Raw genomic sequence first — 26,385 nt, 5'->3', positions numbered from 1 at the left:
CAAACGAAAATATGCACCAAGATTAGAACCCTACCAATCCAACACACAGCAAAAGAAACAATAGCAGCCCAAACAGGAACTATTTCCCCTAATATCCAACCAAGACACTTACATTTACAAGGTACTTTAGGATTTCTGCTTTAAGAAAAAAAAAAGCCAAACCTTTTACATGTTGGCCTTAGATCTAGAAAACAAACAAGATCTAGCTGGGAATTGAAGCATCCTGGAATTCCCTGCTGCCCTCTAGAAATGGCTGCAGTGACAGATCTCAACCTACACTCAAGTTTTGCAAGCTTGCATCCTTGTTTAGCTAGCACACAGCTGTTCTTTCCTTATGTAGCAAGTACTTGTAAAACCTATTGTCTATCCTTTTTCATTTAAATTGAAAGATCTTACCATTAAGTTAGAAAGGAGTCAGAAAAGTAAAGACTTACCACAGCTTCCTGAATATTCTTCTTCTCCACTTGGATGCAAAGTCCTTCCTTTGTTGTAACCATCTTCAGATCCCCTTTTCTATTCTCCTTCTGGCTTTTGTTCCATATCAGCCATTTTGGGGAGAATGATTTAGCTGAAAATACTTTTTTTACTGTCTCACTCAGAACCTGAACAATTTCTTCTGCATTACTCACAAGATGGATCTCCTTCAGGTTTCTATCCTCTATGAGTTCTTCCAAGGTCTCCCTGATGGAGGACACAATTGCATCCGCACAGATCTGCAGTGGAAAGCCATAAATCCCTCCACTTATAGCAGGCAGAGCTATGGAACGATGATTGTATATATCAGCTAGTTGCAGGCATTTTTTCACTGTCTTTCTCAACAACCACATGCACTTTTGTGATTCCTTCTCATTCCACCTGGGCCCGACAGCGTGGATGACGTTCTTGCAGGGCAGTTTCCCCGCGCGTGTGATCACTGCGCAGCCCGGCTCCAAATTCCCCAGCCTCCTCACCAGCTCATTGCACTCCTCCTGCAGTGCTGGCCCAGCTGCCCTTGACAGTGCCTCAGCCAAGCCACCAATGTGTTTTAGTTTTTCATTAGATGCATTCACCACAACATCAACAGGGTAGTCACACAAGTCACCTTTATACACTCCTACCATAATTCCACCTGGCAGGTTTTTTTCATAGTAGACTTTTCTTTTCACTTTATCACCAGCTTTTCCACCCTTCTCTTCTTCTTCTTCTTCTTCTTCTTCTTCTTCTTCTTCTTCTTCTTCTTCTTCTTCTTCTTCTTCTTCTTCTTCTTCTTCTTCTTCTTCTTCTTCTTCTTCTTCTTCTTCTTCCTCTTCTTCTTCTTCTTCTTCTTCTTCTTCTTCTTCTTCTTCTTCTTCTTCTTCTTCTTCTTCCTTAATCCTAATGAAACAGCTAAATTTCTGCTTCGCTTCTAAAACACATAAATCTTTCCTCTCAGTGAAGAACTCCTTTGCCCCCGGTTTATCAATTGGCACATTTTTTGAGTAAAGGGATGAGACAATTTTTTCAAACATGATGAATGCTTCTGGCACTTCTGCTCTGGGTCCCCTCAGAGAAATACATGGTGTCTTGATGTCAAAATGTACTGTCACACCTTTCCTCTTTAATTCTGCACAAACTCCAGACTTCTCATTCTCTACAAACTGCACTATCACCTCTGATTTAGCTGGGATTACTTTTTCGATGATTGTGTTTCTATCTACAAAATCATTAAGTCTCCGATAAACCTCTGTTACAGCCGTAGAAAAGCCAGCAATGATCATTTTATTTTCTTTTCCAACAGACTCCCAAGTGATGTCAATTTCGTGGGAAGAATTATATGTCTTGAGCAAGAAGAGAAGAAGATTGTTCCACTGATCCTTTTTAATAACTTCATCATCCTCCACATTGATGCATTTGTATTCTAAACCTGTTTTTATTTGCTTTTCTGCTTCTAGAAGATCTTTGTGAGCATCCCCGTATAGCAATACAGTATCATCCTGAAGTTCATAAAAAGCATTAATTTTTTCCCTAATGAATAACATATCTGATGTTTTTTTATTATCTACACGCTGTAAATAATGGAAAACATGGGGGTCAATGGTAACTGATGTACATGGCATACTCAATACCTTTTCCAGTAACTCAGCTTTGATTTTATATACTTCTGCAGACAATCCACACAACTGAACAGTCTTTTTTTTGTCATCATAAAAGAACCTTAGGCTAGGATATTCCTTCTGAATATTCTCTTCTAACCCAGCATTTTGCAGCACAACATATTTCCCTGGGATCACTGATACAGAAATTTCTATGCTCTGTTTTTCCCTTTCACTTTGCTTCATGCATTCCCTCACTTCTTTCTCTGCACTGTCCACTGCTGCTCTCTTGCCTGCAATGGCCACCATCTCCTCAGAAATATCAGTTATCATCAGAGCAACATCTTTTGACAACCTTTTTCTCACATCTTCCCAACCTGATGAACTGACTTTACATTTTATAGCTATGTAACGTGCCATGATACGTGAGAACTCAGTGGAAGCATCTTGCTGCCATGTCTTGAGCAACTTAATCATTGGCTTTTTCTGCTTGCAGAGAGATGGTGACGGGCACAACATAACTTCTGGGTTTGCGCAGTCTGCTTGGGGCCATTTGAGCTCAGAATGGCAAACTGCCATTTCCTGGTTTATGTCCTGGGTCAGATTGGCATGCTTTTGTAAAAACTGCCATACATACGGGTCTAGTGGCACCCCAACAGGGTCTGGCATCTTGAAAGCTGGTCTTTCTTCTCCATAGAGAGCTGTTCCCAGGGAGTGGTAATAGGGATGCACAGAAATCAGCGTCTGTTCTAGTAAATGTTTCTTCTCCAAGACCGTGGTTACATCTGAAAGTCAGTGCACATACATACAAACAAACATATATCATTAACTTCAAATCAGGCAAATTGGGAAATTCTCTGTTCTTAGAATGATTACACTGATTTTCCTTTTCTTTCATTTCAAAGAGCCGTTTTTATGTCTTTCTGATTTCCAAACTACTCTGTAGGGGACAAGATAAAAGCCTTTGCTCCAACTTGTTTGGTAAATATGTTCATGCCTGCACTCCCATGCAGAGCTACACTCTGCTTGTTTCCCAAGGAAACTCCACCACAGAGCAAGGCCAACATATTACTATGAAATACTCCTTATCCTCAACTTAAAATAAATCTCCTAGTGCCAGTGCATTTTTACTTTTTTTTTGCCATTTTTGTTGGAATGGACAAAGCAAAGAAATTATAATGTTGGCAGGAGCTTAAAACTCCATTACAATGATCCAAATTATGTTTTACCTTCAGGTATAAAATATTCTTCAGATAATCCTGAGAGTTGTAAGAAAATCACCAGGCAGATAAAGTTTTTTCTCAAAGGAAATTTACTAAGCCAGGAGTCTCCTCACAGATATTTACCAGAAGTTGCACTGGCACAAAAACCGGACAGTGATTCGAGGAACACAAGAAATAGTAACAAGATTTTTCTTTAGCTCTGTTCTTCCCTGATAATGAAGATATTTGACTTAATTAGCTTGAAATGAGGATATTTGACCTTATTTAGTTTCTCAAAGTCAACTGTGTCACTGACACTAAGTCATTGACAGATTCTGCTCTGTCCCTCAACCTGTAAGTACCATTAATTCTATACTGCATATAAAAACCTCTGCAAATGGAGAAAGAACACCAGTGAGAAAGCCCATGGACAAGGCAGATATAAAAAGAAATCTCTGGTAACAAAAACCATACCAAACAAACAACCCCCCCCCAATAGATACCGAAGCCCTAGACATGCAGCAGTATTTCTACATCCAGAGCACTTCCTAGGAACAGGACAGGGTACACTGACTTCAGCAACAGAAAGCCAGGCTTCTCCTAATGCCCATATGTTCAGTAACTTTCTGGCAGGTTGTCTGCCTGTGAGTACCTCGGTCAGTCAAAGGACAGAGTTACCTTTGTGGTCACAGAATGTAATGATGGCTGAGTTCTCCTCAGGGAAGAGCTGGACATCTGACACAGCACCCCCCCCGTTCCGTGTGTTCTCAAAGTACACTGTGAGGTAGTCTGAGGAAATGCTCTCTGGTAGGTTTTCAGCCTTGATGCTCTGTGTTGATTCAAGAAGCCGGGCAGTCATGTTGAATTCTCTGACTCTCTTGTGCTGTGAACATTTTTCGACAAATTCCTTAGTGTCTGCAAACAGAAGACCAGTATGAACTGACCATGTTTTCCTGTATCATTATCAGCCCTGGCTATCACTTCAGGAGAGAAATGATCAGAGTCTACTCCCTGTATTTGGAACAAAACTGTCTCTGGTGCCAAATAACTGTGTTGTAAAAAAAAGGACACAAAAAGCACACAACCATGTTACTCTCTGCTATTCGCTACCACTACGTCTCTGTTCCCATCACATAAGTTTACTGTCATCTCTAAAGGAGACTTTATATAATCCCCACCCTCAGTGCACTTTAAGTTCTTCTTCATCGAATCCAAAATAAGATAGAAGCAACAAAACATTCTAATACAATTTCAGTAATAAAGATGCCACCATTTTCTTTTTTCAGTGTAACATTGGATCACAGATGCTTTTGGAGGGCTGCATCTAAGACATTTTTGTTGAGAGACTGCAATCCAGGTGCTTTTTTAAAACAGTCTGGATCTCTAATGGGAGAGGAATCAAGCTCTGAAAGCTATTGCTCATGCTTATACATAGAAATTAATAATGGTGTCATCCTGTCTTACCAATATTTTTTATAAAGGTTGCTACAGCAACACTTATTTCAGGTATCAGTTCAACAGTAAAGTCAGCATCTACAGTCAGGCCACTGATGTTCTCCAACAGCATCTGTAAGCACTTTGGACTGCATCTCTCTATGTTCTCAAATACCACCAAAGGTGAGGCCCCTGCAGAGTCAACCTCCTCCTGGAGTTCACTGTTTGGAACAAAACTCTCTGCTTTCTTCGAGGCTTTTGTATCATCTGCAGCAGAAAGATAAGCCACATAAAATGTTAGTACACATTTCCAGGAATGAACAGATTCTTCTTACCCTTTCTCTCTTTTGCTTTCTCAAGCAAAGAGATTGTTAACCAAACAAATACTGCAGGATACCACTGAACATTTTGAGATCCAAAACAGCCCAGATGCAATATTCTGCAGGGCTGCAGGCAGCTTTGTTGGTGGCACAAAAACAGTCTGAGTAAATATGTCCAATGTCACTGGGATGTCTCTGGTCAGAGACTAAACAAAACTAAAATCCATTGAGATAATCGGCTGCTCATATGTCAGTAAGGGTTGAGAGAGACCTTGCAGCCTCTGCATCTGTTTCTTAGCGCCGTGCAGGCAAAACAAGCCTGAACATAGCTCAGGACATCCACAGGCACCACAGGCCACAAGTAGCTTTGTTGACTCGGTGTAAAATCTCCTGAAGACCACTGTGCCCTACCATCACTGCAGCATGACAGTGTGCAAAAAGGGCTGACAGGGATGCAACAACATTTTGCATATAGAAAATATATCAGAGGTGCCCACTGAGTATCCCAGAAGTCCAGAGTCTGCCAGAGGCAAGCACTTCACCAGCTTTGCAGACACATGAGGGCAGAGGTGCGAGAGAACCTCCAAACTGGAATGACCAACAGGCTGGCTCTGCCTGCTCACTGAGGGACAGAACTACTGATATCAAACCCATAACATCTCCAAAAGACAGCTGCCTTTGAAGGCCTACCACCACCATCAAGAAGAAAACTAAAGAAATAAGAAGCAACAGTTCTTCTGATGCTAGTTACTAATTTCTAGACTGCTGAAGAAGTCATCTTCTCTGCTCTGTCCAATGAAGAAAACACCAAAAAGCCAAAATTAAAAGTCAGGCTGACCCAATGAAGCAATTGAGAGCAGGATGTGAAGATTTCCAGGTTCCTCTTTAGTATAACTACAAAATAGATGACATCTTGGAGAACTGGAAGCCATATATGGAGAAAAGCACCAACATTTTTGTTTTATGAAGAATCAGCACATAGAGTCATGGATAACACTTTACCTTTTGTTTGAAGACTGCTCATGGCATCCAAAGCCTAAAAGAAAATGAAAGCCAAATATCAGTGATAGATTAGACACTCTCAACACTATTTCAAAGTTCTGGTTAATTTTTATTCACCTTTGTGGGAACTGATTTTTCTTCAAATGTTTCCTCTTTAGTAGTTTGTGCTGTTTCAGGCTCTGTGACAATCAACTTCAATTTTCTTTCTCCTTCCAAATGCAACTGATGAGACTGTCTCTCAAGGACTCGTTGCTTGACTAAATAAAACCAAAAAAAACCTGTGAAAATCTGAACGGATATACAGCTTTACATTGCATGACACTTTCCCACCATCATGACACTGTCACAGTTTAAGAACAGTATTCTGCAATTTACTGTTTCCACTGAAAGGAGCCAGACCTTGCCGCTAGCTCACTACCCTTCTCCCTCCCACCGCAGTGGCAGGATGAAGAGGAGAACTAAAGGAACAAAAACGTTAAGCATTACAGGACGAGATGAGAACAATAAACTACAAACAAACAGCAACGAAGCAAGAAAAATGAACAGGAATGACATCAATACTGTTAACAGAGTGTACACGACAGGTGAACGATTCACGGGCCGCTGCACACCCGAGCCCGCACTCGGCAAAACCCGGAAAACTCCCTCCCTTTCCGTGCCCGCACCGCACGGCTACGGGGGTACAGAACTCCCCCAGGGAGCTGGCTGTGCCCCTCCCGGCTCCTGGAAAAGTTAACCTCGCCTTGGCCGGAACAAGGATATACAGATATACCGTCCCGCGAAATGAAAGAGCTTTAAATTCATAACGCTGAGGCAGGATGCACACTGCTTTCTTCCTTAAAAAAAAAAAGGAAGAACAGCAGAGGGCATTACTCCTGCGAAAAACTGCCAGAGATGCAAAACTCGGCTCTATCACGGGTTTCGTGGTGGTAGCCGGAGAGTTCCGATACCGGCCCCCCAGGCCTTGAACATCCTCTTCCAGCCAGTCCCTAAATGACTTAAGGCTGTATGTCCTGAACTTACCAGCAGGGACAGCCAGCAACTGGGAAGCATGTTAAGGCAAGAAAAAGAAAAATTGTACATAGGTATCTGTGTGTTTCTGCACATACGTGCATGTCTATGTATACATTTAACTGCAGCTAAATCCTTTCTAGCTTGCTGCAAGTTTATAAAAATATGTGCATGTTACAGATGTCATGTTTTTAACATATATCTGTAACTAATCTAATTGTTAGGTTAATATAAGATTTATTATGCAAGTGCAGTTTAGAAAATACTACTGCGCATCAAGATGAGTATGCATGTATATATTCCTCCTAGGATATATTTATTCACTTACAGCCTTTATGCCAAACACAATTCTGAGACTAGTGCTAAGCACCAAATCTAAGCAAATATATAAGTAAATATCACATTCTGAGTTAGAAGGGACCCACAAAGATCGACTCCAGCTTTTGGACCTGCACAGGACATCCGCAAGAATCACACCAAGTTTACATACTGTCTATTCTATATTGCACAGGAGGGGGCGTACACGATATTGTATACTACAGATATTGCACATCACGTACCAGACGGGATATATTATTACATGCGACAAGCTTTTAACATGCAGAAAGTTTAGACTTGTGATTTACGACCCCAACACCCCCGCAGGGAGCCCAGACGCTAATCCCGGCCCCTGCCCTGGCCGGGTCCCCTCTCCCCCCGCCGCCCCGGCCCGGCCGCTCACCCTCGGGGCGGGCAAAGCAGACGAGGACGTGCCCGGCCTCGGTCCGCAGCTCGCACTCGCCGCCGCCCGAGCGCTTCTGGCTCTGGAAGTAGCAGAGCAGCTTCTTCCTGAGCGCGGCCGGCGGCTCGGCGGGGCCCCAGTCCCCTCGCACCAGCAGCGGGAAGGAGCACGGCCGCTGCCCCTCCATGGCTGCCCGGCGGCTCCTCTCCCGTCGCGTTTTCGCTTTCGATTCTCCGCGCTCCAGGGCGCGGCTTTTCCCGGCAATCACGAGCCTTTCGAGTCTCTGTCTGTCTCTCGCGGTGGCCTTACCCGGGGCCGCCTCCTCGGTCTCCCCAGACGCGGCTTCACACCTGCACCCTTAACTCTCTTCTTCCCCTGGAACATCCAAAGCACCCCTTCGCCTTATCAAATGCCCTGCTTGCCCCTCTGCCGGGGGCTGGCAGCCGCTCTCGCTGCTATTCCAGGAGAAGTTCTTCCACCCACTCTGCAAGAGGCCAATCCTCACACAGACTCGAGGCATTTGATTAATCTACAGTTCTACACACAGAGTGGGGCTGGGTGGCAAATCCACCAAACCAGAATGGCGAGTGCCAAAACTTTAGGAAAAAGTGGCATTAATGTTCATTTGCTACCGGTTACTTACTTCTCTTTTTAATTAGTATTCTATCTTCTGTTGATTAATGATTCGCTTGCTTCTCATGCCAATTAGTTCACATGCTCAGTCTTTCTCTTCTTTTTGGGTCAGTGGGCCATGAGTTGGTGGTCACAATCTCCCTTCGCTGGAATTACCTTGGCTGATTCAGCATGCTTGCTGAGTTGCCTTTTTTAGTTTCTTCCTTATCTTGGGGCTTCTGCCAAATGTCCTTGTGGCCTGTAAATCTTGCATTCTTTGTGCCCACTATCAGTGGTAAATCCTTCTTCCCAAGCCATGTTAACCTCCTCCTAAGTCTCAAACCATTGAAACATATTGAGCCCTAAACCTTAACAAGGCAATTCTACTAACAAGCAATTTGTTTTCCTAGCACCTGAACATCAGTTAGAGCTTACTAGCTAGCTACCCATTTATTGGATGAAATCTCCTTTCTTGTTGATTAAACTTGAGCGTGTACAAAGATCAAACACAAAAGAACATGTTTCCTTTTTACATATTCCACATTTTGCATCATTGCTGCCAGACGAACACAATCAGGGTGAATGGAACAAGTTGTGTCAGGGGAGATTTAGGTTGGGTATCAGGAAAAAGTTCTTCATTCAGAGGGTGGTTGTGCACTGGAACAGGTTCCCCAGGGAAGTGGTCATAGCACCAAGCCTGACAGCATTCAAAAAGGATTTGGACAATACTCTCAGGCACATGGTGTGACTCTGGGGGATGTCCTATGCATGGCCAGGAGCTGGACTTGATGATCCTTGTGAGTTCCTTCCAATTTAGGCTATTCAATGACCCTTGGTCCCTTTGTACACTCCTGCCTCTGGCCTTTGCCTGTTAGAATAAGCCCATTTGGAAAAGCAGCACCTGTCACTCATGGCCTGGACACAGCCCAGGATGACAGGATTCTGCTCCAGACTTTATGCCCTAGACACCTGTAAGAAAAGCACTGGTGAAAAATACCTAAGTGCCCTCTGCAGCTTCTTGTGGTGCTGGGGAAGCTGAGACCTGATGTAGTACTGGCTCCTGGAGAGAATGGTCACACTGGTACCAGTGGCCCGTCAGCAGCAAGGAAGCACCTGGAGCCATCTCCTCTGGCTCCTGGCATGCTGATGAACCACTGGCCACAGGTATTTGTTATGGGGATTTAATAAGTTTATTCACTGCACAAGCAAAACTTAAGACTTTTGGCCCCCATACCAATACCTTGATCTCCAGCTCTAGGTTAAATTGATTTCAACACACTTGATCTCAACAGTCAGCAATTTTCACTGGTTAGAAAATGGAACTTTTCTAACTACTGAAAATGTTTTTTTTTTTTAACATAGTAAAAAGCAAAAAAAGCCCAAAGGGAGCAGTTCCACTGCTGTCACAGAAGGAGTGATGGGATGTACAAAAGCACAGCCTGAGGTTTATAGCTCTACTGAGATACTTGACTTGCGTATTTGTGTTATTTCACACCCCTTCCCTAGAAAAGGTGTCTGTCCCTTGGCAACAGTTACCCTACGGTACCCACGGTAAAACTGTAACAGTAACCTCACTATTTAAAGACAACATTAGAAGATATTTTTTCTTAATCATACATCCAAGTAAGTCAAACCCAATACATTCAGAGGAGCCAAGAGCTTTTCAAAGTTGGGGGTGCTGCAAAGCAGCAGGGTTATTGTATTTAAAAACAAGGCATTCCATATCTGTAATGTCAAGTTCATTGAAGTTCACTGGTTTAAAACCAATGCTAAATGTTCAAAGAGGTTTAGACAAACACAAGCTATTTAGTACAACTGGTTCATTTATTGAAAACTGCTTTAACATAACTCGTTATGAGATGGTCACAGAATGTAAGAAGGCATCAGAAATGCAACACTGAACAGTCCATGGCTGCATTACCCCTTCCAATTCTCCACCAGCAATTAGGAAGGCCCCAAAGCTCTGTGGCTGATACAGTACAAAGGATCACTATGTAATCTAAAAGAGGATTGCAGTACAATATTGTGCTCAAGTCTTAATGCATTCAGCTGCTCAAGTGTAAACAAGCTTCAGGGGGGTCAGAAATTGCCAGAGATTGCTTAAATCAACTAGAATTTAATTTGACACAATTCTTTATTAGTTTTGTTGTGTGTTTTGTTACAGATGTTTCCATCCTACATAAAAGCTGAAAGACATGCAGTTGTAGCTGCAATCAAAATATTTACTTAGTGAAAGTGATAAGGTACTCTGGGTAAGCTTGAATGTCGTTAAAAATTATGAACATGGATGGCTGGCTCACATTATCAGTTGAACTATCATACAGTTCTACAGAGTTGCTAAAATTTTTTCGTGCTGGAGTAATTGATCCTTTTTTCCCCAGAGAATATTCTCCAACAAGGACCCGGGCCAAGTACATGTACTTCTTCCCACTCACATCTGGCGTAGAGTAGTGGTCGTTGGCAGAATAGCTGGCATTAACAGCAAAGTATGTTCCGTTTCCAAAGTTTGCAGCTGTAGTCAGAAAAGCAAAGGTTTGTGAGTGTTTCAGTAGCAGCAACTCCTTATCTGCCACCTTCAGAGCCTGTGACTCTCTGGACAACTCTTGCTTTTTATTTGCAATAGGGAGATACAACAGAATAAATGATTTTGCATACAAGGTAGTACTATATATGGCATGGCAAATCAGTCCTAGCCCTATACAGGAAAACAAGAGTTGTTTTGAAAGTTACATTACCGTGCAATCCAGCATAGCTCCGGTTAAATCCTTGTTTGTTAATAAGGGTTAAGGACTCCTGACTCGTCCCATGAAACAGAAGCCTCTCATTATTTCTGCTGCCATTTTTTTTATCTATTTCACACTTTTTTATTTGGTAGTTTTTCCATAAATATTGGTTCTGTACCCTTTCAATCTGCGAAGTTTGAAAGTAAGACAGAAAGAAAGTGGGTAGGTTGCTGTCATGAAAAAAATCAGCCTATCAATCATTCAATCTGCTTCCAAGATTCCCCTCCTAGCTCAAATACACATGTATCAGATGATGAAATAAGTTAGTCAAATCCGTCCAAACTTTGGCATGGCAGATAGCAGAACCCAGCTCAAACCATGAGACAAACACTTCCTGGGAAACAATATAGGAGCTTTTCACGGGTTTCCAGGCTGTAGATGCCTGCTGGGCCTGCACAGCAGACATGGCATATGTGGGCAAAACACGTGCTCTGCTACAGCAAAAACCATTCCAAGGAAGAGCACTCTCCTCTGGAGCAGAAGAAGTGACTGCTTAAGAGCTGCTCCAAATACCTCAACTGCAACATTAAACTCATTAAGGCTGAATAAAGTTAAAGACAGCCAGAATGACCTGTCCCAACTTAAGAAATCCCAGGGGAATTTCTTTTTCTGTTATCAGTATCCTTCATCACTTGCCATTAAGTTATTTATGCTCAGAAATGATGACTTGCTTTTACCTTTTCAATTCTGAATAATGGACAGGTCTGCAGAAACCTTTCTTGCACATCTTTATATTCTCCTGAGTCTGGTTTTATTTCCACTATTTTGAGTTGCTCATTTTCCATAGGGTCCCATGTTGGAGGGAGTACTGGTGACTTTTGATCTGCAGAAGAAACATGATCAATCATATTCACCCAAATCCCCTGCCTAAAATTAAACATGACCTGCTACAAATCCTTCTAGAAGTCCACACATCTTGCTTATGGAAGACTCAGAAAGAAGGATCTCCTTGTATTGCAAAGGACCAGCAGTAAATGGAAGAGGGTGTGGCTCAAGAACAGAAGTGAGCTGAGATCTAGCATGACAATTGCATGACAATTAGAACATTATTGCTTGTAAGCCTGCTAAGAACATCAGAATGCATTTCTCTCTTTTCAAAATATTTTAAATAGCTGTAAAGTTCTTTTACTTCCCAATTTGGTTCCTTTCCACATTCTCCTGAAAAGCACCTGCACAAAATATTCTCATCATTCCCTTTTCTTTTTTCTTACTGGATGCAATCAGGTTGTCCCATGGGAACATCTGTCTGTCAAGATGTTTTTCCTTACCTTTAGATTTGTCAATACGTATAATGGATATCTGTCCTCCTTGGGCATCCACAGCAGTCTTGCGTTCCATATCCACTGTGTATATTCGCTCACCAATGATGACTTCAACAGTTTTCTGCTTTGTCCTGTAAGCATTTTCCAACTCCACATTTGTGAGACTGTTGAAGGGTAAATAGGAACCCTTTTCACTGTATTTCCATTCAACTGAATTTTGTAGAAGTTTTGCCTGGGTCTCTTTAGCAGCTTTTATCTTGAGGATCATTTTATGAACAGCTAAAGAAGCCAGGCAGACATCTTTTGCAACCCCTCTAATTTCAATAGAGGTACTCTTCAAATTGAGATGAATTTTTAATTTCTTTTCTAGGTCATCCAGTTCTTCATCCTCTTCTTCATCGAAATGAGAGATAGTCTCGTCTACAATTTCTGTATGAGATTGTTCTCTTGAAATTGCACTTCTCAGCCACTTTTCGGCTTCTTCCACTTCTTTTTTATTTTCACCACAAATCTGCACAACAGCCAGGTCGATTTTCTTTTCCAAAACCTCTTTGGTTTTTTTCTTTGGGGAATGTTTCTCAGAGCTCCAGAGTGCTACATTGAAATACATAAATATTGTCATTAATATTAATCTCTTTTAGCTGGTGCGAATCAGATTGCTCTATAACCTGTATTTAAGTGACATCTACTTACATTTACCCATATGATATGCCTTGGAAACAAACGACTTGATTCGTGTTGCAGCAGACTGTTCTCTTTTCTGCATGCATGCTTGGAACACACTCATCAGATGTGGCTGAAAGATGACAACTTTAATAGTTTTCACAGATGTAGCAGGATTCCTTTTTGCAAAGTCAGTTACTGCATCTATCATGTTGCCAGCTACCTCAGCTGGATTGCGGCGTGCCTCTCCTGAAAAAAGTTGCAGATATTTTGCTCTAGAAAGTGTTAATAACTGTTACAGATGATTAAAACATCTTGAAAAGAAGAGCTATGAACATACCTACACAATCACCTGGATCATAAACAGGTTGAGAATAACACCAGGCCGGCAATTAAGAAAGGTTTCTATTTATCAGGAAAAGAAAGTTGGGGACTACCTCTCCAGTAAGGGAAAAAATGGAAGTTTCCTTTTGTTGGCTTGGCAACCAATCGGGTTATGATATAGATGATATGGCTTGAATAACTAACAGGTCACAGGCCTGCTGCTCAGTGACCCAGTAGTCCATTCCCTACTCAAAATGCAAGCCTAGTTTTATTCATGCGAGAGGTTCCCACGTGCATGGGGTGCAGTTCTGGATTCTCAAGAGCAAGAGAAGAAAAAGGGCCAATCTGGGCTTTTTGACATTTGTATCAATCCTGCTTGTGCAGCTGCTGGCCAGAGTTCCAGCACCTACTGATTTCAGCAATGGAGAAGTAGGTCCCTGGCTACTCTCTGATGAGCTGCCCACACATACCAGGCTGCAGGTTCTTCAGCAAGCACAGACAAGCCTTCGAATCCCTGTTAGCAAGGAAGTGCTGGATTTAGAAAACTCATGCTCTTGATGTACTAGATCAGTGTAAGGAGTGAAGCTTTCTAGCCTTCATAAGCCTCTAATAATATTTTTAAAGACTGCATATTTCCAAATATATCTTCACCAAATAATAACCTCTCCAGATAAATCAAACTCATCACTTGAGCCCTGAGATCAGCAGAATCACATGCACTGAACCCTTTTCAGAAAAGGGAGACACAGACCTGTTCCAATTGCTGGGAAGGCGACAGAGGTGTACTGCTGCAGCTCACACTCCTGGAGCACCTGGGAAACCAGGGACCTGATATCACTTTGGTAAACAAAATGCATTATATTTTTGCATGGCAGGTTTCCTGCCCGGGTGATGATATAGTTCTTGTCAGTTTGCTGGGCTGAAACATAAGTAGGAAAAAATAATCAACAATTATCCCCAATATAGATGTGTACTAGTCCTCATTAGGATATAAGAAATGGTGAGAATTATGACCCAGGATAAGCTTTGTGTCTCCTTCCATAAAGTGAACAACCCCTTCACTCAATTTTCTCTTCCAAGGCACAAGAGCTCAGTTTATTTTTGTAAAATATTTGCCTCCTTTGGCAAATAAATTTAGTGTGTGCATTTATTTGTCAGGTTTGCCCAGTAAACTTGGAGAACTTCATGCAGACTGGCACTCTGTCTACACACACAGACATACACACAAATATGCCATCTACCTGCAGGCCACCTAGCCCTCTTGGTCTGTGCAAAAACAGGTTGTTTAACTCAGATCTCTTCCACACAGTTCATTTCCTTTGGTTAATCTTCCAAGCTGACCTCCACACCTGCATATTTCCCCCTTCCCTTATTTTCTGGTGTTTTAAACCACATCCATCTTTACTCCTCTTTCGTTACAGTTGCTGTCCAACAGCTGTATTTGGTCTACAAATGGTTTCTCTATTAACATTTTTGCCAGCATCACCCCAATAACAATAGATTTGGATCTTTATGTATGCTCAGAAGCTGTCACCTCCTGAAGGCTTTTATTTTCCTTCCCTCATTAGATATTTTACAAATATCACATTAACAGATTAAAAACTAGTTACTGTAACACAGTGTGTAATACAGATGGAACTACAGTAGTCAATACTGAGAAAATATTCCAAGAGATTCCCTGCCATGCATTAACACCTTTGGAAAGGTCAGAAATGTTGTACCATACCTAGAATACCACATTCATCTTCAACTGCTTTTCCAGCACCATTCAGAATTGCTCTGGAGACACCTTAAAATGAGAAGAGCAACACGGATTCACTGTTACTGCTGTTAAAGTCCCATCTGAGGCAGAACTGTATGCCTCACCACATCTAAAATGTCTCAATTCTGATAACATTACACATTATAAATTAAAAACACTGTAGCCAAAATTTTAGCCTTTGTACACTTTTCAATTCAAATTGATGTTTTGAGTACCTATCAAGTTTCACTAAGATCAAAAACTCACTGACATTTGTCTCCTCCTTTAGTCTGAGAGGTGTTCTATAAAAAGATTTTTAGTTTCCCTTTCTGCAAGGGAGTCTTAAACATGCTGTCCTGTAACATAGATAAACAAGTGAATAAAGTTCAGACACTCCCTAATTGAACTTTTGTACCCTAAGAAGCAAAACAGAAACTACACTGTGAAACAAATAAAAGGGTTTAAAGCATTGAAGAAAAATACTTGCTCTCCTTCCTTCCCAGCCCTTCCAAGCACACATACTTTTTCACACATAGTATCAATTAAAATACCTGTTTTGAGGCTGAAGGTTTGGTTTGTTATGTTTACAATGGCATCTCCTTCCTCCTTGGTAATGTCACCTTCTGCCACCCGGAACACAACGGAGCCAATTGTCATTTCAGGCACATTGTGTGCTGAGGTTGAAGGGAGAGCAGAAAAAGCTGCAGGGAAGGAAACAGAGACCCTGAGCAGAAAGGAGTGATTGGGTACAATGCCTAGAGACCACAGTTGGGCTGCAGACTCAGCCTGTGGAAAGGATTGCCTGCCATGCTAACTGAAAATCATTCCTTCCCACAGGACTCTGTACTCAGCCTGCACTCACTGCCATCATTTCTATCATGGCAGGATGGCAGGGAAAATGTGTTTTGCTGCACACCTGTTATGCAGACACTACTTAGTGACATTTTACCACTGCAAAACTCCAACACAAGAGAGCAACAAACTTTCCAAGTCTGACTGCCTTTTTCCTGTAGAGTTTCCAAGCAGGTTTTCTACTTCTTGAAAATGTGGAACTTTTTACCCATGTGTTATTTGTAAAATCATAAGTTTTCGACACGTAACTAATTTTTCTACAGGCTGCAGTTCCATTAAGATGGACAATACCAGAAATTTTAGTTTGGTTTTGCTATTCATCTGAACATGTAAAAGGTTTAAGAGTATTTCAAAAAGACCACTTCAACACACTTTCCCAGGATCTCACCTGCCTTCCCAGGACAGAGGAAGACACTGCCTTGCTCACAGTTTAATCTACTGCTGCAGCAATAAAAGAAAAAGCACTGCTTATGCCCTTGACACCTTATAGCTTCTGCTGTTCCAATTTTGAGGGGCACTATGCAGGTACAGAATCACAGGAACACTTTTTTTCTTATCATCTCTAGCACTATTTCAGACATAACAGACATTCAGCCTGAAAATATGGCCTTCACAGCAGCCACTCAGACCTTGGGAATGACATGCCCACCAAGCAAGTACCTAAATATCCATAACGAATGCATTTCCTGGAATACTTGAAAAAAATAATTAAAAAAAAATCAGCAGGCACACAGCTTCTGTGAATAAACCTTACCTGTGCTTTGGCTAGTGTCATTTGGAGAAGGCTTCTGCCCTTTAACAGCTACAGACCTGCTTTCAAGTTCATCTGAAAATTCCTAGAGAATGAAATTACAATCAACCCCTGTAGAAGTCTTCACACAGTAGAAATAAAGGTTTGAAAAGCGAAGCTAAAAAGCATTTAGAAAGAACTAAATTGAAATTACTTCATGTCACCTGCCACAATGCTGATGGCAAGTCCTGACAGATGTTGTTCTCAGAGAGCAAGGCTGCTCAGTGTGAGCAACACAAATCACAAATAACTGAGCCCTAGTTACCATTCCACAGGGATACAGCAGCAGAAGGCATCCTTACAGTGAGTGAGTAGTTCACACTTACTCAGCTCTTACAGGGAATGTAAGAAACAATTCTCTATGCCCAGTAGCTCAGCTTTGACACAGTGGCCAAGTATCATGAGACAGACTCAGATGCACCATAATATGATAGAGAGAGGAAACCACAGTAACTCACCTGAATATTAGCTGTGTCCTTCGTGTGCAACAGGAAGTGAACTTCTTCAAGAGAATTCACTCTGTTTTCACTACTGAATTCAAATACTTTGTCAAACAATAATTTAGCAACAAGAGATCTTGGGAATTCTAAATTCCCTGTCCCAATTGCTGGAAAAGTAATTGATTTCAAAGACAGTTCTTCAGCAATCTCCAGGCATTTTGTGATTATATCACCCAAGACCTGTAAAGCACAATTATTTTTTCAGTTACTGGAGGTAATTTTTTCCCAGTATGTGTAAAGTAACACCTTCCATTTCAGCTATCTCTTTGTATTAAAATACAATTAACTCCATACACAAGGAACTCACAAGGAATTTATTAGTCAACAAGGGATCAGCCCATAGTTAAAAAAGAGTGAGTCAAACTCTCTAATCTTCTATGACACAATGTCTCTCATTTCAAGGAAAAGTGGCATTAAACACACTATAAATCCCAGGAAAAATTCAGGCAAATAAAGACCCTTTTACCTTTGAAGGTGTGTTTTTCTGGGACCACACAGGTACCACAGCATGAAGCACAACACTGCAAGCCAGATTGTAACCTTTAGTTTTCAACACAGATCCTTCCTCGGGTATTCTTCCTCCACCTTCTTTGTTCAAGCCTGTCTGAAGCATTGGCCCTGCCTTGCTTAGCAAAGCTTTACCAAGTGGCCCTTTGTCAAGCTGGAGATCTTTGCCAACACTGACAACAACAATGGATGTCTGAAAAACACACAAGCAAAAACTCTAGCTTGTAAAAATCAAATTAAAATTTTGCATTGGACAATCAAATACAGCCTGGCTGATGGTCTAGAAGGTAAATCTTTGGGACAGCAAGCAGAGAGAAAAAAGTTTTGGAATAAACCAGAAATTATGCTCAATTCTAATATCATGAGCCTGACTAAAGAAACACAAAACTGATTTAATGAAATTAAATTCAGCCTAATGGGAGTGACAATTCTGCATTCCTTGTTTATTCATTCTGCCTCCATTTGAAAAGCATTTGTGCAAGTTTGTTCTCACAGAGAGGCTCACAGACCAAAATCTGCCTTCACTGAGGTAGGCAGGGCCTCACATGCATAGCTGCTTTAGGGGAACAAGCAGATGCGGAAGACAAACAAGACTTGGGGTAATCTAAGGAGAAAGAAGTGAGAAAAGCCGTAACTTATGAATAAGAGAAGTACAAACATTGTGCCAAACCCTATACTTAGCTCCTCAGGGAGGGCCCCATACACATTTTAACACATATTCTGCCCTGGCCAACTGGAGGAGCTGCATGCACAAGATGTGGGAGGCATCCACTCCTCAGAGATTTTGCAGAAGGGTCCCATCGGAGCTGCTTCCAGTATTGTCAATCCCAGTAAAGTATCTATCAGCCAGCTAACAGTAATTCAGTGCAGGAGGCAACCAGAGACCAATTATCAAAATCACTGGTTCTCCGCAGGAACTGCAATACCAACTGCATGATTCATGCCAGTGCTCACCAATTACATTGGTTTTGTGTTTGTTAGTTTTAAAAAAATACACAAAAGAACCCACTTTTTATTTCAAAAGGAGATAATTTAGAACACTTACTGTAGCATCTTCAATGCTTCCTGTTTGCAGGACGATGTTAAGGCCTTCCTGAGTTGTTATGAATAGGAAGTTATTAATATGCTTAGAAGTTCTCCTCTGCCTAGGTTGAGGAACTGTACTGACATGATGCGGTGACCTGTAGAAAGCTGAAGACTCTGAAAACACTTCTCCAAACGCCTTGCTGAAAGCCTGAATGTTATCCTGTGCAAAACCCACAAGATGAACCTCCTTCAAACTGCTGTTCCGCTTGGACTCTTCCAAGGTCTCCTTGATGGAGGATACAATGGTATAAGTACACAGTTCCATTGGGAAGCCAAAAATCCCTCCACTTATAGCAGGCAGAGCTATGGAACGATGCTTGTGTGTTTCAGCTAGTTGTAAACAATTTTTCACTGTCTTCCTCAACAAGTTCACACACGTTTCTGCTCTCTCCCTGCTCCACCTGGGCCCGACAGCGTGGATGACGTTCTTGCAGGGCAGTTTCCCCGCGCGTGTGATCACTGCGCAGCCCGACTTCAAACTCCCCAGCCTCCTCACCAGCTCGTTGCACTCCTCCTGCAGTGCTGGCCCAGCTGCCCTTGACAGTGCATCAGCCAGGCCACCAATGTGGTTTAGGTCTTCATTAGATGCATTGACCACAACATCAACAGGGTGAGTGCACAAGTCAGCTTCATAAAGCGCTATTACAGTTTCACCGACAGTCACCTCCCTATGGAGCTTGCCTCTGTTACTATGTTGTTGCTGTTCTTCTGGCTGCTCTTCCAGTAGGACTAAACACTTGTACACTTCTTTTATATGGGGGGCCAAAAGGTGTGCTTCTTCTTTTATATATGCCTTGGCTCCTGGCAAGTCAATCACCATGCGCTTAAAATGCAGGCCAGACAGAATTCGCTCAACTAAGCTGACTCCCTCCAGCACTTCTGTCTTTGGCCCACTCAACAATATAACTTCACCGTTTTTCTGTGTGCTAAAATCAACTTTCACACCTTTTTTTGATAAAGCAGCCCAATCATTGACCTTCTCTTTCTTAAAAAACTTTATGAGTGCCATCGGCTTTCCTTCAATGACCTTTTGCACCTGTGTGTTTTCATCTATAAAGTTGGAAAGTTCCTCAAAGGCTTTTGCTACAGCTCCAGAAAGACCAGCAATCATGATCTGACTCTCTGCCTGAGTGACTGCTACAGCTCCATTAGAGCAGTTTTCCTTGACTAGCATCTGCCATTCCTCCTTCTGGAGGACTGACTCATCCCCCAAAGTAATACTTTTGTGGTCCAGTTCTTCCTTTATTTTTTCCTCTGCTTTTAGGAGATCTTCAGGAGCATTCCCTTTCAGGATGATCTCTCCCACACCAAGTTCATAAAAGACATTAATTTCTTTTGATATAAACAGGCTCTGTGACAGGGTTTCATTATCAACATGCTCTAAAAACTGAAAAATATAAGGGTGGACCTTAATTGTTTTCTTTGCCATTTTGCATACATGATCAAGTATTTCTCCTTTTACTTTGTAAACTTCCTCAGGCACTCCAGATAGGGTAATGCTCTTCTCCAAATTATCATAAGATATTTGTAGGTCTGGGAACTCTGTACGAAATTTTTCTTCCAGACCAGTAATCCGTAAAATTCCATATTCCCCTGGATTCACTGTCTTGACTTTCAGTTCAGTTCTTTGCTTTTCTCTTTCAATTTCTCTGGTGGCCTTTTCGATCAGAAGCTTCAGTTCTTGTTCAACCTTCTTCACAACTTCTTTTTCACCTACTAGAATATGTAAATCCTTGGAAATATTTGGGATCATCAGAACTTCATCATGGGGAAAGCTGTTCCTAATGGCCTCCCACACCTCTGTGCTTACTTGACATTTAATTGCTTCATACTTTGATATGCTATGTGAAAATGCTGTGGAAACTTCTTCTTTCCATGCCTTGACCAATCGACATACTGATCTCTTCCGCTCAGAAAAAACAGCTGAAGGATGCAAAGTAACTGTTGGATCTGCACAAAGGGCATCAGGCCACACTGGCACACAATTACACTTTCCCATTTCATGATTTATTGCCTCAATTAAGCTACTATTTCCTTGCAAATAATTCCAGATATAGGGATCCAGAGGCAATGTAATTGGATCTGGTTTCTTTATCTGTGGCCCTTCCTTTCCATATAGAGCCGTTTCCAGTGAGGTGTAGTAAGGATAGACAAAGATTGGTGTTTTGTTGAGTGAATGCTTCTTTGCCAGGATATTTGTTACATCTAAAACAAGCAAACAACCCCCCAAGTCATTAATGTCAGCACTTAAGATCTTCTCTTTTGTTCGGGGTTTTTTTTCATTGTTTGGGGGTTTTTAAACTATAGTTTCTATATAATAATGTTTGTTATTTTTAAGAACATTTTTAGATTAATTTCCTCCACTTCCCAAATAAAAATAATTCCAGATTTCTGAAAAATTATTAATTTTAAATGCCAGAAACTAAGTTGAAGAGAGACAGTCAAGCACAAAAGCATCCACCTCTGGGAGGAGGTGTGCATAATCTGTGCCCCCACTTCTCTTATATGCTGTACTTGAAGTGCCCAGCTCCATAGTTGTCTGGGCTATTACTCAGCAGTTCAAACCACAGCTCCTCTGTTTTCCCAAAAGACCATCTCTTTCCTTCAACTCCTCTTCAATTCTCGCCTTCACTGCAATGCCTCCAGCTTCTCCCTTGTCCTAAACTTTTCACAGTCACTCATCTTTCTGCCACTGACTGGACAACCTGTAGCACCTGCTCTCCAGCCAAAAAGCTGCCCAAGAAATTGTCCTGAGATGACCCAGACTGGGCATGTTGCCATGAGCAGCTGGCGGGCAAGATAGCAGGTGGGCGGGATATCCCATATGCCCAGGGGGCTGTGTACTCTCCATGGAACTCAAACTGCAACATGAACTCTGTAAGAATCAAGGCCTGGGTGAAATAAACTATCTAGAAAATGAAAAAATTTTATGTCTTATGCCCAGCTGGTCCAAAACTGAAGCTTGCACTCCAGTTAGCATGAAACCAGTGGACAAAGCACCACGTCTGCCGTTTTACAAGGACAAAGGAGGTATCTCTCTAGAAAATCCACATTTTGGTCTTTTAATGGGAGGTTCTCAAAGAAATAAGGGCTCTGCATTTCTGCATTACCTTTTTGATCACCAAATTTAATGATAGCTGCATCTTCATCAGGTAGCAGTTGAACATCCACTGTCTGCGCACCGCCGTACTTCTCATTTTCAAAGTAGATGGTTATATAGTCACTGGAGGTGTTGGGTGGTATATTTTCAGCCCTAACAGTTTTTGTTTGCTCAAGGCACCATGCAGTAATGTTTTGTTCCCTTGCTCTCTGGTTTTGATTCAGCTTTTCAACAAATTCCTCTGCATCTAGAAAGAGAAAGGAGAAGAAAAAAGAAAAGATCAAACTCAGAGCTTGTTTTTCTACCATGATGTTAGCAGACTATCACGGTGTACACTGATCAAAGCACTGAATTACAAAATCAGTCCAGAGCTGCCCACAAAGCTCCTTCTTTCCACATATTCAGTATCTGTCACTCAGTATTCCCTTCATGTTGACCACAATGACCACAGCCAGAATTTGCCACTAGTTTTCCTACTGACTGTCACTGGGTTCTTTAGCTTCAGCAGTTAAACAATATCAGGTTCATTTTTAGGCTATGGCTTTGTACACAGCTAATGAGACACAAGTTAACAGTTCAAATTCTCTCCATTTTATGATAAACACATTCTCATTTTGGCTATTTCCCCCCTGTTATCCTCACAATAAAAGACAGTCAAATCACTTTTCCATCTGTCAAGGAAAAACAATTAAGTTTCTTTAAGATTCACATATTTCCTAAAGGCTACACCAAAAATTTAGGACTGGAGCATGACTTGAGAGACAAATCATTTCTAAGGCAGAAAAACCTACACCTTCTCTGAAGGACAACTTTTGGCAAGGACAGCTTTCACCGTTGTTCTGTTCTCAGACCAAGGACATCCTTCACTGCTTGTTTTAAGTTATAGTTTGATTTTAGTCCTACCTGTTGTGTTTACTATCAAAACCAGAGCTAGCTCTCTTTCTGACTTGCACTGGCCTCTCTACCTCACAGATAAAGGTTATGGCATTAAGTGAAGTAAATCCTCCTTTAAAAGGACACAATATCAGATCAAACCTTAAAAATACGAAAGATAATACTTACAGCTTAATCTCACTCACACACATGCATACAAACATGTAGCTAATAAAAAGAGCTTCAACTCTGACTCCCTCTTACCAGTATTTCCAGTAAAAGTAACTACAGCAGCACATAACTCAGGTATCATTTCCAAACTGAAGTCACCATCCTCCTCTGACAAGCCACTGACATTCTCTACCAGCAAAATTAACATGCAATCTTTGGTTGTGTCCTTCACATTTTCCAGCACAACTGGGGTGGGAAGCAGGGATCCTTCAGAGTTCTCCACTTGGCAAGACTTCTGGGAAGTTGCCACTTGCCACGGCTTCACAACCAGATCAATTTTACTCAAGTGATGCTTTCTTTGCAAAACTTCTTGGGCATCTAGTCCCACAGAAAAAACAGAGATGTCACAGCAGAGTAGCATGTTAAACAATAGCAGTAATAAACCATTTCTGCTTGGAGCAATGCCCACAGAGACATCCTGCACCAGCAAAGGCCTGTTTTTAAAAGGGAGCTTAAGCAGTGTAACACCCATAACATACCTTGCTCATGCTGAAAGGTGATGATCACTTGGTCATCCTTTTTGACACAGGACTCAATGGGCCCCCCACCAGACCTCCTTTTACTTTCAAAGTACATTTCCAAAATCTCATCTTCTATTTTCTCCCCAAAGGCAGTGGTTACTACGACAGCAGAATTCCTAGAGCTTGCTTTCTCTGCTTCCAATTTCTCACATGATTCTGAAATAAAAGATCACACCCAAATGGCTCAGACAAAAGTTAAGAAAAAAAAACAAGCTTCCCACCTTCCAAGCTTTCATGCCACTTTTTGTTCAGATCACACTCAGGGTCAGGGAAAAGAACAGGGTAAGAATCCCAAAGAAGTTAAGCAGATCACTAGCGGGAGTTGCTGCATCAACACGCAGGGAGGAAACGCTTCAGTTCATCACCAGGCAAGGACAGCAGAAGTAAAATACAAAAGCTTCTTCACAAACATGCAATGAGGGGAACCAGTGCTCCCCACTCACAGCTCAGACATAGCAGTGCATCACCTGAGTTTTATACTTGCTGGCTGCCATGGCTGCTCAGGTGTATTTGGGGTACACAGCTCCCGATGCTCTGGCACAGGGCTGCCCCAGCAAGGCTGGCAGCAGCCAGGGAAGGTCTGGGTAGGGACAGCCTTAGCCAGAACAAAGGCCAGCTTTCACTGCTGTCCCCAAAGGAAGTGACCTGTCTGAGGCAGACAGTGAAGTGGGGGCTCTAAAGGGACTCACAGAAAAGAAAAAAATCATTTCTTCCTTTTAGCCTGGGATCACAATTCCTACACTACATTAGACAAACAACACAAGCCATGAGGGTGACCAGGGCACTGCTGAAGCAGAAAGGTCCAGAAAACCAAAGGAGCAAGAATACAATGGTCACCACCAGATAAGTGACACACTTACCCCTCTTCTGCTGAGTACACACAAGAGTTTCCTTATTCTGGCAGACGGGAAGAGACACCTTGGATTCATTAACTAGAGATAAATGACAACGGTTTCTCAGTTGCTGGGTACTTCAGGAAGAAAACAGACACCCAGGACTAGCATAGCTTGAATTAAGTTTTATTTGACACTGTCAGAATCACAGACTTCCACAGATTCCTCTTTTTAAACCAAATGTTGAATTGGTTACAGAAAGACTCTGAGCTCAAGAAGCCTTGGGCATAATGTCAGCATGCAGTCATGCTGCATGAACCACCATGAGCAGGTCCTGCCACACACTACAGGAAAAGCTGCACTGAACATAAGAAGTGCTGAGGACATCAGCCCTTGGGAGGGAAGTGCCTTTGAAAACTGAGACCTCTGGAAGAGCCTGTATCAGGATGACCCAGCTTGACTGCACAATTTCCTGGTTTAGAACAAGAGGAAATGCAGCTACCTTAGAAGATGAAGGACAATGGTAAGATTGACCAAACTGCTTTTGCAGCCTGTGCCCTCAGCCCTGACCTGCACAATCACCCCACTATGCACAAGCAGGTACTTTGAAAACAGAGCTCAGTGAGCTGTGTGGGTATTAGCCCTGTGTATATGGATTACTTCTGTGTGTACTGATAGTCACACATTGATTAGCTATGTATTGGCCGTGTGTGTATTGATTGGTCCTGTGTGTGTGTATTAGCCAGATGTGCACTGGAGTAGCTGTGCGTGTATTAATTGTGCAGTGTATGTGTATTAGCCGTGATAGCGTGGTAGGCCTGTCCGGTGCCTGGGATGTGGTTCGGGGACTGCACCTTAGGAATTCCACCGTGTTTGGGATTCGGGAAGTGAAGGGGAGCGCTGGCGAGAAGAATCAAAGCGCTACAGCGCCGTTCGGCCGGCCCGGCCAAGCAGCGGCTCCGCTGTTTCCCCATGCCCGCTCCCCCGCAGGGCTCGCCGGGCCAGCGCCTCGCCAGCCCCGCCGCTCGGGTCGCAGCCCCTACCTGGCGCCTGAGTCCCGCCGGCCGGTGCCGCCTCCTGTAAAGGAACGAGAGGAGAGCGGTCACCCGCGGCCACCCCGCCCGCCGGAGCCGCGCCCGCCCGGACCCGAGCCCGCCTCACCTGCGCGGGGTCGCCGTCCGCGGGCAGCGCGGTGACCTGCAGCGACAGCCGCTCTCCGGACCCCCACACGAGCTCGTGGGCCGGCCGGCTCAGCACCCGCTCCCTCACTACCAACAGAGCAGGCACCGGTCAGGGGGATGCGGCCGCCGCCCGCCCGTCTGGCCGCGGGCATCGCCATCACCCCCGCCCCGGCCCGGCCGCTCACCCTCGGGACGGGCGAAGCAGACGAGGATCTGCCCGGTCCCGTTGTCGGTCCCGGTCCGCAGCTCGCACTCGCCGCCGCCCGAGCGCTTCTGGCTCTGGAAGTAGCAGAGCAGCTTCTTCCTGAGGGCGGCCGGCGGCTCGGCGGGGCCCCAGTCCCCTCGCACCAGCAGCGGGAAGGCGCTCGGGCACTGCCCCTCCATGGCTGCCCGGCGGCTTCTCTCCCACAGCTTTCGGTTTCGATTCTCGCCGCGGAACCCGAGATGCCCAGTGCTCCGCCCCGTGCCGGGAACCGGGCTCCGCCTGCGGGGCCACCGGGACGGGCGGGGGTCCTGGGCGCCTCCTCACGGGGCGGGACCGGTCTCTCACCGCCCTCGGAGCGCGCCCGGGCTGCACAGCCCCTCGTGCCTCCACAGAGCCGTACCAAGTGTCTCCGTGTTTTCAGCCTCTGAACTTACTCTGCTTAACCACTGGCTAACACTCACTCTCCCTCCCTTACCCTTTCAAACGAAGCCATGATGCAAAGTGAATCATTCTTTGCCAGAGATGCTTCCACAACCGTGGCAGTTTGCAATGGGTGTTTACTTCAGACCAACTTTTCAGC

General features: G+C 43.2%; 1 protein-coding gene across 1 annotated transcript in view; it reads right to left on the bottom strand.

Annotated features, from left to right (window-relative positions):
- PARP14 (poly(ADP-ribose) polymerase family member 14) overlaps window positions 1-25,997 on the bottom strand; it is a 37,650-nt gene extending 11,653 nt beyond the window's left edge. The window contains exons 1-25 of the mRNA XM_084209787.1: window positions 25,786-25,997; window positions 25,581-25,687; window positions 25,463-25,496; window positions 24,447-24,518; window positions 23,545-23,742; window positions 23,099-23,383; window positions 21,972-22,208; window positions 18,821-21,066; window positions 17,735-17,968; window positions 17,227-17,448; window positions 16,733-16,814; window positions 15,678-15,827; window positions 15,112-15,174; window positions 14,137-14,304; window positions 13,092-13,310; window positions 12,405-12,992; window positions 11,814-11,959; window positions 11,089-11,263; window positions 10,580-10,865; window positions 7,742-8,091; window positions 6,127-6,266; window positions 6,010-6,043; window positions 4,718-4,954; window positions 3,932-4,168; window positions 435-2,836 (exon numbers count right to left, since the gene is read on the bottom strand). Of these exons, the coding sequence (XP_084065913.1) occupies window positions 435-2,836; window positions 3,932-4,168; window positions 4,718-4,954; window positions 6,010-6,043; window positions 6,127-6,266; window positions 7,742-8,091; window positions 10,580-10,865; window positions 11,089-11,263; window positions 11,814-11,959; window positions 12,405-12,992; window positions 13,092-13,310; window positions 14,137-14,304; window positions 15,112-15,174; window positions 15,678-15,827; window positions 16,733-16,814; window positions 17,227-17,448; window positions 17,735-17,968; window positions 18,821-21,066; window positions 21,972-22,208; window positions 23,099-23,383; window positions 23,545-23,742; window positions 24,447-24,518; window positions 25,463-25,496; window positions 25,581-25,687; window positions 25,786-25,984 (9,111 nt within the window). The 5' untranslated portion in view covers window positions 25,985-25,997. The remainder of the gene's footprint in view (window positions 1-434; window positions 2,837-3,931; window positions 4,169-4,717; window positions 4,955-6,009; window positions 6,044-6,126; window positions 6,267-7,741; window positions 8,092-10,579; window positions 10,866-11,088; window positions 11,264-11,813; window positions 11,960-12,404; window positions 12,993-13,091; window positions 13,311-14,136; window positions 14,305-15,111; window positions 15,175-15,677; window positions 15,828-16,732; window positions 16,815-17,226; window positions 17,449-17,734; window positions 17,969-18,820; window positions 21,067-21,971; window positions 22,209-23,098; window positions 23,384-23,544; window positions 23,743-24,446; window positions 24,519-25,462; window positions 25,497-25,580; window positions 25,688-25,785) is intronic.
- Between the last annotated feature and the right edge of the window lie 388 nt (window positions 25,998-26,385).

The sequence above is a fragment of the Fringilla coelebs genome (assembly GCF_963513975.1).
Source record: "Fringilla coelebs genome assembly, chromosome: 7".
In the NCBI taxonomy this organism is placed as follows: domain Eukaryota; kingdom Metazoa; phylum Chordata; class Aves; order Passeriformes; family Fringillidae; genus Fringilla; species Fringilla coelebs.
Note: the sequence above shows the minus strand (reverse complement) of the source record. Positions and strands in the feature narration are given on the sequence as shown.